The 16,929-nt window shown below is 50.2% G+C and overlaps 5 protein-coding genes across 5 annotated transcripts; 2 read left to right on the top strand and 3 right to left on the bottom strand.

Moving 5' to 3' along the window:
• Nucleotides 1-251: 251 nt before the first annotated feature.
• Nucleotides 252-3,049, bottom strand: TRIREDRAFT_103034 (uncharacterized protein; the record flags this gene model as incomplete). Its single annotated transcript, XM_006961283.1, has 9 exons — nt 252-631; nt 712-761; nt 820-1,147; nt 1,201-1,409; nt 1,575-1,952; nt 2,022-2,305; nt 2,399-2,507; nt 2,566-2,682; nt 2,820-3,049. 9 exons carry the CDS (start codon nt 3,047-3,049, stop codon nt 252-254), a joined length of 2,085 nt encoding a protein of 694 aa, XP_006961345.1.
• A 938-nt stretch (nt 3,050-3,987) lies between these two features.
• Nucleotides 3,988-4,734, bottom strand: TRIREDRAFT_103033 (polysaccharide lyase family 7; the record flags this gene model as incomplete). Its single annotated transcript, XM_006961282.1, has 1 exon — nt 3,988-4,734. One exon carries the CDS (start codon nt 4,732-4,734, stop codon nt 3,988-3,990), a length of 747 nt encoding a protein of 248 aa, XP_006961344.1.
• Nucleotides 4,735-9,255: 4,521 nt separating this feature from the next.
• On the top strand, nt 9,256-12,563 carry TRIREDRAFT_103032 (Hypothetical protein; the record flags this gene model as incomplete). The annotated part of the gene is made up of 3 exons (XM_006961742.1): nt 9,256-10,198; nt 10,269-10,344; nt 10,403-12,563. 3 exons carry the CDS (start codon nt 9,256-9,258, stop codon nt 12,561-12,563), a joined length of 3,180 nt encoding a protein of 1,059 aa, XP_006961804.1.
• Nucleotides 12,564-13,507: 944 nt separating this feature from the next.
• TRIREDRAFT_103031 (uncharacterized protein) lies at nt 13,508-14,608 on the top strand (the record flags this gene model as incomplete). Its single annotated transcript, XM_006961741.1, has 1 exon — nt 13,508-14,608. The coding sequence occupies one exon, from the start codon at nt 13,508-13,510 to the stop codon at nt 14,606-14,608; it is 1,101 nt and encodes a 366-aa protein (XP_006961803.1).
• A 1,143-nt stretch (nt 14,609-15,751) lies between these two features.
• Nucleotides 15,752-16,929, bottom strand: TRIREDRAFT_74214 (uncharacterized protein; the record flags this gene model as incomplete). The annotated part of the gene is made up of 2 exons (XM_006961281.1): nt 15,752-16,507; nt 16,701-16,929. Coding segments are annotated over 2 exons (984 nt in total), but the record flags the coding sequence as incomplete, so codon positions are not given.

The raw sequence follows: 16,929 nt of genomic DNA, 5'->3' as shown, positions 1-16,929 counted from the left end.
CCGTTTGCCCTGCTGGCACGTACTAGGTATGCTTGAAGCTAGAAGACGTCGAGGTTGATGGAATGACCAATCCGATGATTGCGTATTGTAAACACTTGAACGCACCGATAGGTTATCCTGAAGGAACAAGTCCATGCAGTGATGACTAACGTAGCTACAGGTGCCCCAGGGGGCCGTCAATCTGTATACTTTCCCAGCGATTACCCATTGTGAGTTCGAAGAATCCTTTTCACTTTGTGATAGCGATCCGGCTAAGTGGGTATGAGATTGGAATCCTTCAGGTAGTCGAGCCACAATAGGCCATCTAGCCAGTCGTTCATGTCACCCAACACTTCGGGAGCATCGTCATCTGGTATCTGTATTGCACTGTTAGTCAGGTCTGTCCGGCGTATCGAGTCATCTAGGCTGTTTTGCCCTGAACTCTCTGCATCCGGGCCTGATAATTGAGCTTCTTGTATCCGTATGCCCCCATTCTCCTGACCCACCATTGGCGGCGGCATGTCCAGAGTAATAGTCGCATCGATTTTTTTCTGGTCCAAGTACCGGTGAAGAAGACGAAGATTGCATTCCATGGCTGGAATGACCTCGCAGATCTTCTGGAGAACCAGCTCGATGCGCCGAATATATGTAGCTGTCAAGGATTTTGTAATCTGTGGCTCAGTCGGGTCTAATACCGTCTCAATGTGCAATGCTAACAGGCATGTGACACACCCGAGCCTGCGCGTTGTTCATCAGAAATGCAACGAAAACTGAGTGCAGATCTGACAGAAGATGTCTTACATATTGAGATTTGCAAATTTTAAGAGGTCAACCACCAACAGGCGGCTGACGATTGTGTCCAGCTCAAATATTGCTGCGCGAAGCCGCCGTTTGAACGCGTCTATCTGGTCATTGGCCTCGCCAGAAGCAACAGAGCGACTGAGCAGCGATCGGTAAAAGATGCACTCAAATCGATAGCTACTTGCTTCAAGAGTTTCCAAAGAAATCTCCTGCGGCCTGGTCTGCAGAGCACGAGGGTTCGACGGTGCGACTTTTGGCAGAGAGTCTCTCCACTGTCTGAAGGAAGAAGATATCTGTTCATCGATATTCTGTCGGGTCGACTTTTTCCCCAGTTCCAGAGTGCGCAATACGCCTTGCCAGCGGGTGGCTGCCCAGCATCAGCAGTCGTTATGAAGATGTCAACGGAGAAAGGCATCTTACCGATAATGGCAAGTTTTAAATGCTCATTGCTGTAGCACTTTTGACCCTCGGTCCACAGCGGTATGATAGACGCATGCCTTGGTGGGATGTGCTCGCTCCACCAGTCTGTTTCATATGCTGGCCACATGTCATACTGAATAAGTCTTGGTGCCTCCAGTTGTATGATAGAAAAGACAAGTTCTCGACACTGGCGATAGGAACGATTAGTGCTGTGTTATTCCAAGCATATCCCCGAGGACACTCACGCATATCACGGACCATATCCTTTGGTACAAGTTTCTCATGACGGGTGTCTTTTCCTTCATTACATGGCTTCATTTTGATGAGCGTAATTGTCAGCGGCCTCTTATCCGTACAGCTGAAGGAGAACTTACTCTTTATGTAATCCAAGGCGGATAGCAAGACGCACGGCGTTGTGATGCCAGAATCTGAAGTCTTTGTCCATGGAATATGATACAAGGACGGTACTCATAACGAGGGATCCTTGTAGTTTGATAAGCTGACTTTCTTCGCATCCAAAGTCGTACAGTTTGACTGCATTAGAAAAGAAGAACTCCAATGCCGTAGAACGATCTTTAAAGCCGCATTCAGCTAACATGTCCAAGGTCGTAAATGGCACCGCGCTTGCCAAGATTGCCTGCATCAAAAACCATGAAAAAGACCCCGACACGTATGAGTCCATGAACTCTATGTAATCATATACCGGAATGTGCGGATAAACAGTCGTGAAATGTCGCCGCAACATTGCTTCACTATCAAGCATTTAGTAAAAGGTTGGAACTTTGAGGGAAATGGGGGTAAAGATGGGCGGAAATGCTTACCAGCAACACTTTGGGGGTAGAGTAAACGCCCCTCTTTGTTCAAGATATTCTTTGTCCGCGGCGGCAAATCGCATTATCTGCGAGCCTGGATTGTTTGTTTGGCCTTCATTATCCTTTCCAAGCCTGTTTTCAAGACTCTCTGGGTCCGAATTCACGGGTGCGCATGTCTGTTCATTGTGGGCTAGCCGCCCAAGGATGCTCATATAGTGGACTCCGTCACGGCCGTCGATGAGATCCCAATTCGGAAACTGTACTGGGCGCTCATCGGAGAGATTGTGTGGTTCCTGCATGTACCGTATGTCAGTAAGGTAGGCAAGTCATGCAAGCAGCCTAGGTTTTTCGGATATTGGTAGGAGAGGTAGGCGGTAGCTACCAACCTGAAGTTGATCTACGGATTTCGCCTCGTCTTGTTGCACAGGCTGTGCACGAATGTTCGAACGAGTTGAGACATGGCGTATGCTTGTGCTTGAACTTGCAGGTCTATGTCTAATGAGCTTGTTGCTCTGAGTTGATCCTTTGTTAAGAGGACAGCATAGGGGCGTACTTGCGACGGCGTCTGTTAGCAAGGGCGCATGTCTGTGGATATCCTTTGGTAATGCATCGGCTGCAAGGCAGCCCAACGATGGCTGCATCACATTTCAGCTTCCGGTGGTTGCAAGTTCTGTTGTCATTGTCAGCGCCAAAAGGAATTTTACTAATTACCGTATCTCTATTAAATCAAGGGAGTTGAGAAGAAAATGGTGTGGAGGAAGCGGGATTGTTTGTTTGGATATTGTTCATGGCAATCGGGTCACTTACGTGCAAGCCTTTGTCGGCTTCCCCAAAGCCGAAGGAGGTGTCATTGTTCCAGACTCGCGATCAATAGACATGCCTTCTGTGATAGAATCGGGTTTGATCTCGCCAAGACAATGTGTAAAAGGGAAGTTGTTGCCGAGCAGAAACCGGCGAGTTCGGGAATATGAGCGAAATGCCGAGCTTCGCTTTGCGTTGGAGGTCGTGTGCGTGCTTACGTGACAGGATCTCGGCATTTGCGTTCGACCTACTACACAGGCACCTCGGGAAAGAAGATGATTGATCGGAACCTTGAGAGTTGCTTACCTAGCCAAAGCTAAAGTCACAAAGCAGATTCTTGAGCGGCACAGATGCCGCCTGTAAGCTAACGATTCATCTGCCGCACGGACGAACGCTGCACCAAGTCTTTCTGCACCCGCATCGACTTCACTTCGAGATTCAAGCTTGAGCCGATCCGCAGTATAAGTTCCCAATTCCTGAAAGATTGAGCCAGGCCGTGATACTGTCCTAAGCTGCAGAATAGGCAGCCTCGAATGTGACGCTCGAAGTAATCAGACACTGACCCACAGCACAATATAGAAGATGAACTGGTACATAGTAGTTCAGATGTTGGCCATCACAAGGAGCTTTAGCAAGCCAATGCATCGTGAGTCCGTCTTGATCTCAGTTTCTGCGAAGCTAGCCCAGTCAGCCAAGTGACTCATCAAAATTGAGGTTGATCGATGGTGATCAACACTTATCATCCCCTATAGACAACATGCCGACATGTAGTAGCTTCCATGAAGGCCTATGTATTCTTGATCTATAAGTCGAGGCGTGTTGGCGAGGTCAAAAGGATCTTCAGTCGGCACGTTAGGATGTCACCTGTTCATGGTTATAGCAATCTGTATGCTAGAAAAAAGAGGAAATGCGTGACTGTGATCAACTTCAAGTTCTTGTGTCCAAGTCAGCATCTGATACTCAAGGATCGTTTAGAGGAAAGAGTGAGTTTCTAACACGCCGGTCTTCGTCGAGATTTCAGAGAACGATACGATACTGCTATCATGCATATAAACCGGCATATTAGAAGGGGGGAAATGTGCATAATCTAGATCTCTCTTCATTATATACAATGGCTTTAAGTAGCTCCGAGGAATATGTACTTGCAAGCGTCACCCTCCACGGGCAAGCTTCATTAATGGGAGACACTGATCGAATAGAAGTGAACATCAGAAGCGCTGGAGCCCTGGTTGTAGTTGCCGACCTTGAAGTAGCTGGGGGGGGCATCGAGGGAGTATGTGCTGAGCGTCTGTGCTGCACCGCCATTGATGCTGACGCTGAGGACATTGCTGGAGTAGCTAATGGTATAGGTGAAAGGCTGTCCAACAGGGACATTACCAACAGGGGTGATGATTTCGTTGCCACCGGAGCGAGTCTGCTCAACACCCATGGCGAGAACACCACTAGAGTTGTAGTAGAGCTCGCATACTGGCTTCGTGCTGACGCTGTCATCGATATGAATTTGGCCAATGACGGTGCCGTGGCCAGAGTTGTCGGGCTGCTCGACAGCCAAAGACACCGTCAGTTTGTTGTTGGGGTTGTTAGGGCTCCAGCTGCTCGGGTTGCTTTCACGCAGCTCCGTACGGCAATGCTGGCTGTTGGGCGTGGTGACACAGCCAGTGTTTGAGGGAGCTCCCGGCACTTTCATGACCAGGGCACCATCGCCGCTCTCGGTGAAAAAGTAATGGTGACCCGGGTCTTGGTAACCATTGCAGCCCTCAAGCTGGGACGCCGGGATGGTAGTTGGGCTGCCCGGGTTGCCGATGGGAAGCTGGAGAGACCATTTGCTGAGGTCGAAGTTTCCACCTGGAGCGCAGCTGGGGTTCAGGGCTGAGGCAGCTCCCAGGAGACCGGAAGCAATAAGAGTCTTGAGGGCAGGCATAATGGCTGTAGAGATACCGCTGGAGCGCAAAGGGTAGTATTGAGTCGTATTCGCTGGAGAGGGTTACCGGAAAACTGAAGCAGCAATACATCTACCTTATATACTGACTTACACGGCACTCACAACGCATGAAGCTTGAGGATCTTGTTTCAGACTGACTAGCAGTAGAACACGGCACTAATACAAAATCGACAGGTACTCGAATGCTTGCTAGGATGGTATGAACGTAGAATCTCCGCTGTGCCGCAATACCCGAGATAGCAGGAGCTTGATTGGTGGACTTTCTTTAACCCTCATCGCTAGATCATGAACATGTAATATAGATGAATGAGAGGCACGATTCGCATGCGAGGATGAATGTCCAGGCTCAATTTCGAACGCCTTGACGTGTTTCAATCAGGGTAGGATGTAGTCTGGAACTATGCGATTGCAGACCTTCCACTGCAGCAGCTGACGGGGTGGGCATTCCGACCTGATATTACCAACGGCAAAATGCTGCCCCGCCTTTATATTGCATCCCTGCCCTACTTCTCCTTGCGGCAATCGAGATGGAATACTAACACCAAAACCCCACATTCTAAGCTGCGGCAACTGGCGGCATCGAGATGTGAGCAACAGTCAAGGACTCGAACTCGGCTCTTCTGAAAAAAGGATACTATGTATGATTATATGAGAGATTGAGGAAAAGCACAAATGGCTGGCAAGGCTCTTCTCCTATGTGCTATAAACGTCGTTGGCTGCTATGAACCTTGAGCAAACACTTATCATGAGTTCCAACTGATACCAAGCAGCTTCTTTATGCTTGTTTTTGGACAGTGGGGTTTCCGCTTCGATGAACACGATCTACAACAAGGTAGTATAATTGTCTTTGGCCTCTGTAAGCATACATAAGCCACGACTTCCATCTCGAGCTGATGAGTGTATGCCGGCGTATGAGGGGGAAAGGCATGGCGCTAACATTAATTGTGCGTGGGAGCAAGCTGACGCCAAACCCACAGAGGACTTGTTCATCATCCATTGTGATAGGTGATAGACCTCAAGCCTACAGGTACTAATTGTGGTCGCTTACAAAGGCACTGCCCTCCCACAGATGTCGGGCGCAGTTACGTGGACGAGGCTGTACAGCGGCACAGATGGGATGGAAACGCGTGCTACTTGGGACCAATTAGCAGTTCATGTGATTCCTCTCTCACTACGTAATATCCGAGGAAGTCTCCAAGGATCTTGACAAACTTTGTTCTCCGAAGCCATCACCGGATCAAAACGCGCAGCTTATGAAAACAAGCAATGCGCTTTCCAATCACCTCGTAATGAATGTCTGATCTGTGACAATGGTCACGGCGATTACAAAGTTAAACCCCGGGGCGGCCGGAATGCCCTTCTATGGGGAGGGATCCCATTTGCCATAAAAGCGAACACAAGATCTGGATGAAGCAGCCCAGAGAGCCTGCATGTTAGCTACGGACCGAGTTGTCTTCCTTCACGATATGAAGCCAGTTGGAAGGATGAAAGTTTCAGTTTCAAACTTCCAAAGGCTTGTAATGATCATGCTTTGCCGTCATATTGCTTAGACACCGCCAATACCCCGGTGCGCCTGCTCAATTTGGAAGAAACCACTCCGGAAAATCCAAGAATACGGTAATCAACAGAGGTAAGAGTTCGCGATAGAGATATTATATATATTCTATTACACCAGCTCAATATGCGCATCAAGCTAGAACATGGAAAGGGATCGCTGTGTTGAATTACAGGGTGGCCCGTCTGCGGACCTCACTCATTGTATAAGAAGGGCTTTGCCCCCGACGTTTGTATCTAGTTGAACTAAGTCTTTTACACATTATCAATACACATACAACATCACACTCTTCTATTTTAACACGCTGAACTAAGGCCAACATTATGGTGTAAAGTGGTGACAGGTTCCAGGTCACAAATTCGCAAATGGAAGTGAAACCTTCACAGCGACACTCAAGGTCGGCTTGACGTAGGCACTAAACCGTCGCAACATTCAGGTTCAATTATGTCGTAGCAACACTGGTACAATGGGGGGATGAGGAGGATACTAGGCGCGTAAATTTAGAAAACAATCCAAAGAGTAACACGATGGACAATTCAGATTCCCGCCCATCTGCAAAGCCTGGCAGCTAACGCAAGCTTCTCGTCAAGCTCAGCCAAAGAACCAGCAGTGAAAACACAGCTTCAGCCAAGAGGCCATCTGGGTTGACAATCAATTCTTAATGTTAGGTATTGGGCTATATCGGTCTGCTTGTCAGTAGTTCGGGATATCCTGAGAAAGCAGTCACGGCACTAAAAGGGCCAGCGTCTGCATTCCATGTCGATGAATCACGGGATGTTACTACTAGGTAGGTAATCACAGACTTTGTTTCTTACTGTCTTGGACGAACAATCCCTGGAAAAGGTTTTCAGGAAGCTAGAGTACCCCGTGCTCTATGATTACTACCCACGGGGAGTCCAGACGGCGTTTATTGTCTGGATCAACATTATCAACACCCGGAGCCATTTGGTGCTTGACTGGGGGACAAGAGGGCTTTTACTGATGCCGCGATGAAGCGGCGGCTGCTCTGTCGGCCACAATTACTAGATGACGTATGGGCAGTTAAAGTCTCTTGTGTCATCTGCCGGGGGTCAATCTCTCAAATCGGGCGATGGAAATAACTTGAACATTGAGCTACAATTCCCGGCATATCTGGTTCCCAAAGAAGTATATTTTCCTCGGTACAGACAAGAGCGATGTGACTCTTGATATGGCACATTCACCTCTTTATTATTGGTTTGTATACCATGAGTATGTCACTTTGGACGCACAAATAGTAATACGAGCTTGAAACAGGCAACGTTACTCGATACAAACAAAATATCTCGTATGGAAAAGGGATCGCCGACATTCTTCGGCGTCCATGTGTCACGGAGTCCATGGACGACGGACGTTGGAAATTTGCTTGAGCTATGGAAAAAAAGAGTAGTCGAGGCTAAAAACTAAGTACCGAAGCTATGTAGATATGTAAGTCTCCTGCGTGTCACATTCATTGCCGAGGAATATGTACCCAAGTTTGACATGTTTGGTCCGCCCAAGTCAGGGGTTTTGGGGGGGCGTCTCCCCTGAGCTGAGCCCTGTATTATCTACGCAGTCTTGACAGAGATGATATTGCCGCCGCGAAGCAACGGAGCACCGGCTGTCAATAAACGCCGCTCCGGACACATGTGGATCGACGAAGCATTCCGATCTTTGGCATTTGCTAGTGCTACGTACGGTAGGTACTTTTAGCGGATCTTGAGGGAGTCTGAACTGGAGAAATCTTTGTACTAGGCCCCCTCTTTCAGTTGCTAAACGCGTAAGGAGAATTTTGTTAAAGCTCCGTACATCGGGACCGGCACGGCACTTACATATTTCTGTGGCGCGCTTCTAACGCCGATAGGCTGCTAATCCCGCGGGAGTGCTGACCATCTCGACGGCCCGCCAGCCACATCTATCAGAACGCCATCATGCGGAATAATGCAGACTGATGACCCCCAACACGATAGAGGTTTCCGTAGAGGGAGGCAGCTCTCTCAGGTACACCGACCACGCCAATCATGACTGCACGTAGTCAGGAACAAGGGTTGACGCTCACAAATCCAGGGGGGTTCGCTTCCATCCAAGCTACGCTATCATTACTGTAGCTCTTTTGGCTGTTATTGTCGGATTACTGGAAGCACTTGTCATCTTTGTCTCACATAAATACCTGTAGTTTGCATATCTGCCACTGAAATGTGTCAAGGTCATGTTCTTTCTTGTAACTGACAATATATGGCGCGTTTTGCGGTCGGCTAACACGGCAAGGCTATAGATGTCTTTCTACATCTTCTGGTGGCTTCCATCTTCAAGAGATCCGAGGGGCCAACAGAGCACACAACAAGCGACGACCGATTAGAAGCATATGGAGGTAACTATATGTCGAAGCCAAACCTAGAGACCATTCTCAAGTCATACGTATACTTACCTTTCAGCTATAGCGTCACACGAAGTAGATCGCCAGACAGTTCATGGATTCAACTTAATCGCAGTCCAAGATGCTTTTTGTATTGTCCATGTCTCTCAAATGGTACTTAAAGCCGAGGCGGAATACCAAGATATTCTGACTACCCTATCGTGCATTGATCCTCGGGACCGGCTCTGATCAAGCTTCCACACCGACAGGGGGTCCAATGATCCACTTGATTTGTCCCTGAAAGGCGGTTGACGGCTTCGGCTGTGGCGTCGTCGGGAGTGCCGATCTACGATATATGCCGATTCCAGAAGCGCAAAGGAGGCAGTAGCCAGAGAACTGGAGGCGTGACGTCGCTACAATATGATGGATCGAGTCGCTACCAGCACAAAGGTATATAAAGCTTCTGTAGCACCCCTTCAGGAAATCACAACAGAAGCGACGCCAGCATCATAACGTTTCCAATCGACTACAGTTCAGCCGGTTTGTTCAAGAGCTTTGAAACCCTCGTGCTTGCCTCTCAGAATCATCGAGCATGTGCGAATCCATTCATCCAAGCCTGCAATACGGCCGGCGCCTTTTGGTCAATGTTGTGGACGAGTACGCGGCCAACGAGCCTGATCGCACCTTCGTCTATCAGCCTTTGTCCAGCAACCCGAAAGATGGGTTCCGTCCCATCACGTTCAGGGAGCTCTCCAATGGAGTAAACCATCTCGCTCGCGAGCTCCTTCGTGAGACTCCAGAACAAATCGACGAGAAAGACGAGTTCCCCACGGTCGCCTATATCGGACCAAACGACGTCCGATACGTCATTGTCATGCTTGCTTGCATAAAAGCTCATCACAAGGCCTTGTTTATCTCGCCTCGCAACAGCCTTGAAGCCCAGCTTTCGCTGTTCAAAGCCACGGATTGCACTCAGATTATTTATGATGCCTCGATGAAACCCGCCGTAGAGTCATGGCTTCAGTCATATCGCATGCCGGCAACGGTGGCTCCCGACATGGATGTCTGGCTTCAATCAACGGCTCCTCACCTACCATACGACACGCCGTTTGAAGAGGCGAGATGGAACCCGATGTTGGTTATGCATACCAGCGGCTCAACCGGCATTCCCAAGCCCATTGTTGTCCGCCAGGGAAGTCTTGCCATCGCGGACACTCTTCGAGACGAACCACCTCTTGACGGTGCTCCCTCCATGTGGAGCTACTGGGCAGCCACCAGCTCAATGATATTCTCACCAATGCCCTTGTTCCACATGGCCGGCGTTGCGTGCACAGCCATTTTCGGAATATACTACGGAGTTCCTATGGTATATGGCGTGTCGAATCGTCCCCTAAGCGCCGATATGGTCGCTGAGTGCCTAGCCAACACGGAGTCCGACTCAGCTTTGCTGCCTCCTTCCATTATCGAGGACATGAGTCTAAACGAGGCGCATGTTAATCTCTTGGCTAAACTCAAGCTCACAGGCTTCGGTGGAGGTAAGGACGGAGCAATACGCCTCCTCTTTTTATCCCATTTCAAAATGATCAACGATTGACAAATGTACAGGCAATCTCTCACCTTTGATCGGAGACAATCTCATCAAGAAAGGTGTCAAGCTTACCAACGTGATATCCTCGACAGAGTAAGTTTGTCCTTGATACGTTCCGACGCTTACTTTACGGCTGACAAGACTACCATAGGATTGTGCCGTATTTGATCCACTACCAGAGGGATCCTGAATTGTGGCAATGGATCATCATCAACGCTGAGGAAATGGGTGCCGAGTTTCGCTTAATCTCTGACGATGACATTTACGAAATGTTTGTTCGTCGGAAACATCCAACTGAACCACTGCGACAGGCTCTCTTCTACACCTTCCCAGACAAGACAGAGTGGTCTACGGGGGACATGTACAAGAAGCATCCCACGAAGCCGAACCATTGGCTCTATCATGGCCGTACCGATAACGTCATTGTCTTTTCAAACGGGGAGAAGCTCAATCCCGTCACCATCGAGGCCGCTGTCGTCGGCCATCCCGCTATCAAAGTTGCCCTTGTGGTCGGGCAGCAAAAGTTCCAGCCTGCTCTAATCTTGGAGCCGTATGAGCACCCAAAAGATGAAGCGGCCCGAGAAGCTCTCATTAACAGCGTGTGGCCAATCGTGGAAGAAGTCAACAAGGTCACCGTTGCCCATGGGAGGATTTCTCGCAACATGATTGCCATCTCCGATCCTGCCATACCATTTGCTCTATCACCCAAGGGCACCCTTCAACGAATCGCGACGGTGAAGCTCTACAAGGACTTCATCGATGAATTGTATGCAGAGACAGACGAGGGAATTGAAATGGACGAAACACCATCACTTGATGTATCTAGCCTGGAAGCTCTGACACATTCCATTGTGGAGGTTGTCAGATCGCAGGTTGGCAAAGTCGAGGTTGACTCCGAGACTGATCTTTTCAGCGTCGGAGTAGATTCCATGCAAGTCCTCAGTCTTTCAAGGATTCTACGCTCTGCCTTGGAACTTGCTGGCATAAAGGCGGACAAGGATGCCGTCGCTGCCCGTGTCATATACGCAAATCCAACAATCAGTGGATTAGCGCGGCATCTGTATTCGACGGTCATCAGCGGCGACAACGTTGGCGACGCAGCCGAGGAAGAGATTCGCGCCATGTCTCATATCATTGAGAAGTACACTTCTGACCTTCCACCTCCCAACGCGGCGCAATCCGATCCTTTGGACGAGCAACAGACGGTCATTGTCACCGGTACTACGGGATCGCTTGGTGCCTACATGCTAGACCGGCTGATCAAGAACCCTCGAGTAGCCAAGGTCATTGCTTTCAATCGTGGTGAGGATGGAGGGCGCTCTCGCCAATCGACCTACAGCGCCGCTCGGGGGCTGAGCACGGATTTCTCAAAGGTCGAGTTTCTTGGTGTTGACCTCTCCAAGCCACTGTTTGGCCTGACTCAAGCCCGATTCAACGATCTGTTGGCCACGGCCGACCGTATCATTCACAACGCATGGCCCGTCAACTTCAACATCAGCGTTACCTCGTTCGAGCCACACATTTTCGGTGTTCGCCAACTCGTCGAATTCGCGAATAAGGCAGCCAAGCGGGTTCCGATCATCTTCATCTCGAGCATCGGAACCGTGAGCGGTTGGACGAAGCAGGAGCCCGTTCCAGAGCATCGTCTCGATGATCTGACGCTGCCGAAAATGGGCTACGGCCAGTCAAAGTACGCTGCTAGTTGCATTCTAGATGCGGCTGCCGAGAAGTCGGGGATTGCGGCGGCCGTCATTCGGGTCGGACAGATTGCTGGTGCACGTACTAGGGAGGGCGTTTGGAATCCCCAGGAATTCATTCCTAGTCTGATCGCAAGCTCGGTTCATCTCGGCATTCTGCCAGCCAGTCTCGGACCTATGGACGTTGTGGATTGGACGCCGGTGGAAGATATTGCTGGATTAGTTTTGGATGTTGCCGGAGTCACCCAAAAGGTTCCCCTGGCGGAGATTTCGGGGTATTTTCACGGTGTCAACCCGTCAGCTACGAGCTGGGCTGAATTGACCAGGATCCTCAAGAACTACTACGGGGATCGCATCAAGGCCATTGTCCCTCTGGACGAGTGGATTCGTGCCCTTGAAGCAAGTGCGGTCAATGCTACAGTTGACGCTGCGGCCAAGAATCCCGGAATCAAGCTGATTGACACCTACAAAGGAATGGAGGAACAAAGAAAAGCAGGTATTGGTCACGCCTACCTTGACGTAACCAGGACTGTGGCTCACAGTCAGACCATGAGGAACCTGGGGCCAATTGATGCGGATCTTATGAGGAATTGGTGCGACCAGTGGAACTATTAATGAAGGATGGGTTCGAGGAGATAGACTATATAGACTGAGTATTGATTTGGAATCAAGTTGGTTTCGTTGCAAACAAGTCATGGCTTTGTGAAATCTCAATAACCGACTGAATCAGTGTGCCCTGCCGGCTTGTCAAATTGACGGGTGGGCAATCGCGTCTGTTGCACTCTTGACCTGTCAGCCTTGATCTCTGCCAATAGGAATAGTTCCTGCCATCTTACATACTCTCTATGAGTTTCCATGTTCGTAATTCGTTGTTCAAGTTCCATTGACCGCTTACTAGAGCTAAGCCTTCTCTAACTTCAGTTGGGTTGATCTTGCAGGTAACAATACGAGGCCCTTGTCCAAGGTTAGGCCTCGTTCACCCCTTGGGAGTCACGATGTGTTTAGGCTCGGGTGAGGATCAATCTGATCAGGCTACCGCTTGAAATTGCGTCATACGTCCCTCCAGTAGGCAAGCAAACAAATGAACAAACAAGCAAACAAACTTGATGATTACCGCCAGTTCGTGTTTCGTTGTCCTACATGGTTTCTGCAATGGCTTGGTTGAATGGCGTATGGGACGAAGCCACGTAACGACCGCCAGCAACGACTGCATACGCTCATAAGATGGACGGAATATGGCGCTTCTCCCCGGTCCATCTTTCCCTAACTTTAAGCCTGACTGGCAGGGGAAACAAGCATACACCAATAGAAAAAGAGCGCCACGCAACCGACTACGGAGTGTCCATAAAGAAAGGGCTGCCTGCCGTGAGAATCAAAGGTTAAATGTCTTGATTACTCTTCTATTTCTGATGAAGTGAAATCTGATTATCTTCTCATATCTTAGGCGAGAGATACACGCTTGCCCATTTCTACGGTCAACGCGATCTCGAAAGTTCTCTTTGCCGGAGCGAAACGCGCGTTGCACTCTTCATATTCATGCTGAATGCAAATCGGTGACCATGGAGTCTCTTACCATCGAGTTCGCGCCTTTTCCTCGTCTTCCCGCTGAATTGCGACTCAAGATATGGAAATCGGTAACGAGGCCTTCTCGCGTGATCGGTATCCTGCCTCCAGCCTCCGATTGGTATCGCCATCATTTTCGCTTTATCGGGCCTCGAGCAGGCAGGATGGCCGACGAACAGAGGCAGCAATATCACTACCGATATATCGTGCAGCCCAAGGAATACGCGATATTCCCACTGCTTCACGCAAATCGCGAAGCCCGGGCTATTTGGCTGCCTCATTTTTTCCAGCCTCCTCACTTTTGCCACATGTCCGGTCTTGATATACGCTTCGATACCCCGTTTATTAGCTACGACACGGACATCTTCACCGTCTTCGACGGATGGCCTTCAACTGGCATCCCCGATGGATTCCTGAACCCGCACCTGGCCAATGCGGATGATGAGCCCGTAGATGGCTTCATTGCCCTCGATCGGAACCGAATCCAGAACGTGGCGCTCTGTGAGATTCCCGGAGATATCAAGCCATACACAACCGCGGTCGCCATCCGAACTCTACCAAGCGTAAAGACGTTGACCATATTAGCTCTGGGTCCTGATGCAAACTGGAAGCCTGAACCTTTGGCTTCTGCGGGGAGCGGCGGAGACTTGACTTATAGCTTGCCAGTGCACGAGATGCTGGCAGTGGATGCGCAGCGCATGAACGCAGAGATATATGATTTGCCTTTGAAGCTTGTTGAGGCAAGCCCATTCTTCAACGACGCTAGGCTGCGGCAAGGTGTGGCCCTGTCACCCAACATTCGGCCACTACGTCGCTACAGGACATTCTTGCTATCTTTGCTTTGGCATGAGCTCAGGGGAGAGAATGCGGCAGAAGCAGTCACGGCATCTTGGTGGGATTATATGGAGTATCTCTTTGGTAGCGGTGTCAGGTCGAATGACGCAAAATGCCCTCTGATGCTGCGTGGCTGTGGTGCTGACGGCCATACCAGGCGAGAGATGATGAGATGGAAGCCTATGTTCGAGGTCAACTACAAACTTCTAGCTGCAGTTGAGTGGCGGGCTGAGCTGGAACGTATTGGAGTCGCTAAGTCCTGAGGCGTGAGTTGCTTGTAGAAAGGGAACGGTCGCTCGCGTACAGTGTATTACTTCAATGCATCATTGATACCCATTCGTGAGTTCATTCATATGTGGAATTGTTCATGCAAACCGGCTGTAAGCAAGGTACATCCAAACGTAGGTACCTTAGGTACGTGCCGTAAGCCGGAAGAAAACAAGCCATTCACCATCTGCGTCGCATGTGATTCATATTCTTAGCGAATCATTGCCTTGGTTTTTTTTCAACATCATTTTCAGCCCTCTCAGCGAAGTCTAGACCGTTCCTCCAGATGCTCACCATTCAGTCGGATTTTGAGAAGCTGCCAGGCAGCGTCTGGAACCCATCAACTTGATCTCGAGCGTTGTCTTCAGTGGAGTGTTCAGAGTCGAAGAGTGTATTGGTGGATTCTTTCCGCAGAACCGGGAGATCAGTCTCCTTACTAGCTGGCATTTCCTTTGGTGAAAGCGATGTTGCGTCGCTTGTGTTGTCGTTGATGCTACCTTCCGTCTCCTTAGCGGTTAGTTCCGATCTGGGAGCAGACGAGAGATCTTCCTCGTGATTCGCCTCTTCGCTGACGACCCCTTTCAGATCCACCTCCTCAAACTCGGGTTTCAGAGGTCGGGAAATGTTCCTCGGTGGCAGCGGGGGCGGTACACGGGCAGGTGTGACTATGGCGTCCACCGGAGGAGCGCTGATGGACTGTGATCGCAGATCGGAGGGCGACAGGAATGCAGCTTCGGACTTTTCGTCGTCTTCGCTGAAAAATGTCAGGCTGTCATCTCGCCCCCAGTCGCGGTGAATGCTGTTTTTACGGCCTTTTGAGCTCCAGGGACTGTCGTTGACAGAGTTGTAAAGCTCGTTAGACTCGTCGTAAAGGTTCCGGTGGTGGAACGTATTGAAGACGGGGCTCGTGACTGGAGTGATGACCTCGTCTGTCTGTGTCCCAGCATCCGATGACTCGTAATATCGATCCGAACTCCGTCTCAGTCGAGAGGATGTATAGCTGTCGCGGTTGCTCCTGGTCTCCGACGTTTCCATGCTGTGCCTGTTGTGAAACTTGCCATAGACTGGACTGGAGGGACTCGGATGGTACTCAAACTGGCTACTGGATGGCCTCGTATGAGTCCCCGCTTCCACAATATCCAATCCTTCTCTCTGCAGAGCAAGAACGCCATAGGGATCCGGATCGTCGGGTTCGGGGATGCCGAATAGCTTTCCGTCGTTGGGAGCTTCGACATTGACGTCGCCAGGTGCAGGCTGTCCCTCGAGCTCATCCATCAGCTCCTCGTCAACATCCGTTCGGCCCTCGGCAGCTTTCAACGTCTCCATCAGCATCTTGAGCTCCGGCGGCCGACGTTTGGTCTTTCCAGCCAGAATGTCGGCAACGCCTATTTTCTCTCCATAGAAGCGCGCGTTTTCATCGGTGCGCTCAATCACGACGGTACCGTCGAACTGGACACCGGCATAGAAGCCACGCGACTTGAGGTATGTGAAAACCGGCCTGTTTGCTTGCTTCCACTTGCCGTCGTTCTCTAGAACACCGCCCATGCCGACGGGACCGGCAACTGCACTAATCTCTCCGCCCAGCGTGGCCCGAATCTTGGTAAAGGCCTCGAGGGCCTTGGGGTTATTGATTACCAGTACGCAGTCGTAGATGTCGACGCCGACAAGGAATCCCAATCCCGCCGTGTGCAGCAGAATCCCGGACGGAGGAGACCACGAACCGTCTTCTTGTCTGGCCACCAAGACGCCGGAACCGCCAGAGCCGGATACCCACAGTCCGGTGCGCATCGTCGTGAATATGGCGAGGCCAACGGCATTCTCTATAACTTTCTGGGGTATCTTCTTGACGACACGCTGTTTTCGCTTCGGGCCAGCATCGTCGGCTGGGCGCTCTTCTTCTGTGTAAAAGCCGTCCTCTGGATCGCGACATCTGTAAGCGACTGATCCCCAATTGATCAAAGTACAAACGCAGGTTGAAGTGGCGCTATGGGGTAACCCCGAATGAGACGAAAGATGGCGTTTCACACGCTTGCTATGGAGATTGTTCACAGCATTGCCACTTGTTCCAAACAATAGAACAATCATAACCTCGCGGGAGAAGGTAATACGCACTGCAAAATGATCGCAAGATTCTCGCTGCCTTGTCGCTCTCCTTATCCAAAGTCGTTGGCCAAAACGCTTCGCTGCCAATACGATTGGAGAGTCGATTGACGGGTGCTCCGAGCTTATCCGCCCAGCCCCAGACCTTGTCAAAGCCCTTCTTGCTTGTTGTCTTGGTTGAATCCCAGGACGGCAACTTGGACTTGACTTTCTGCAT

The sequence above is a fragment of the Trichoderma reesei genome (assembly GCF_000167675.1).
Source record: "Trichoderma reesei QM6a unplaced genomic scaffold TRIREscaffold_1, whole genome shotgun sequence".
NCBI lineage: Eukaryota > Fungi > Ascomycota > Sordariomycetes > Hypocreales > Hypocreaceae > Trichoderma > Trichoderma reesei.
The sequence above is the reverse complement of the archived record's forward strand: the minus strand, read 5'-3'. Positions and strand labels throughout refer to the sequence as shown.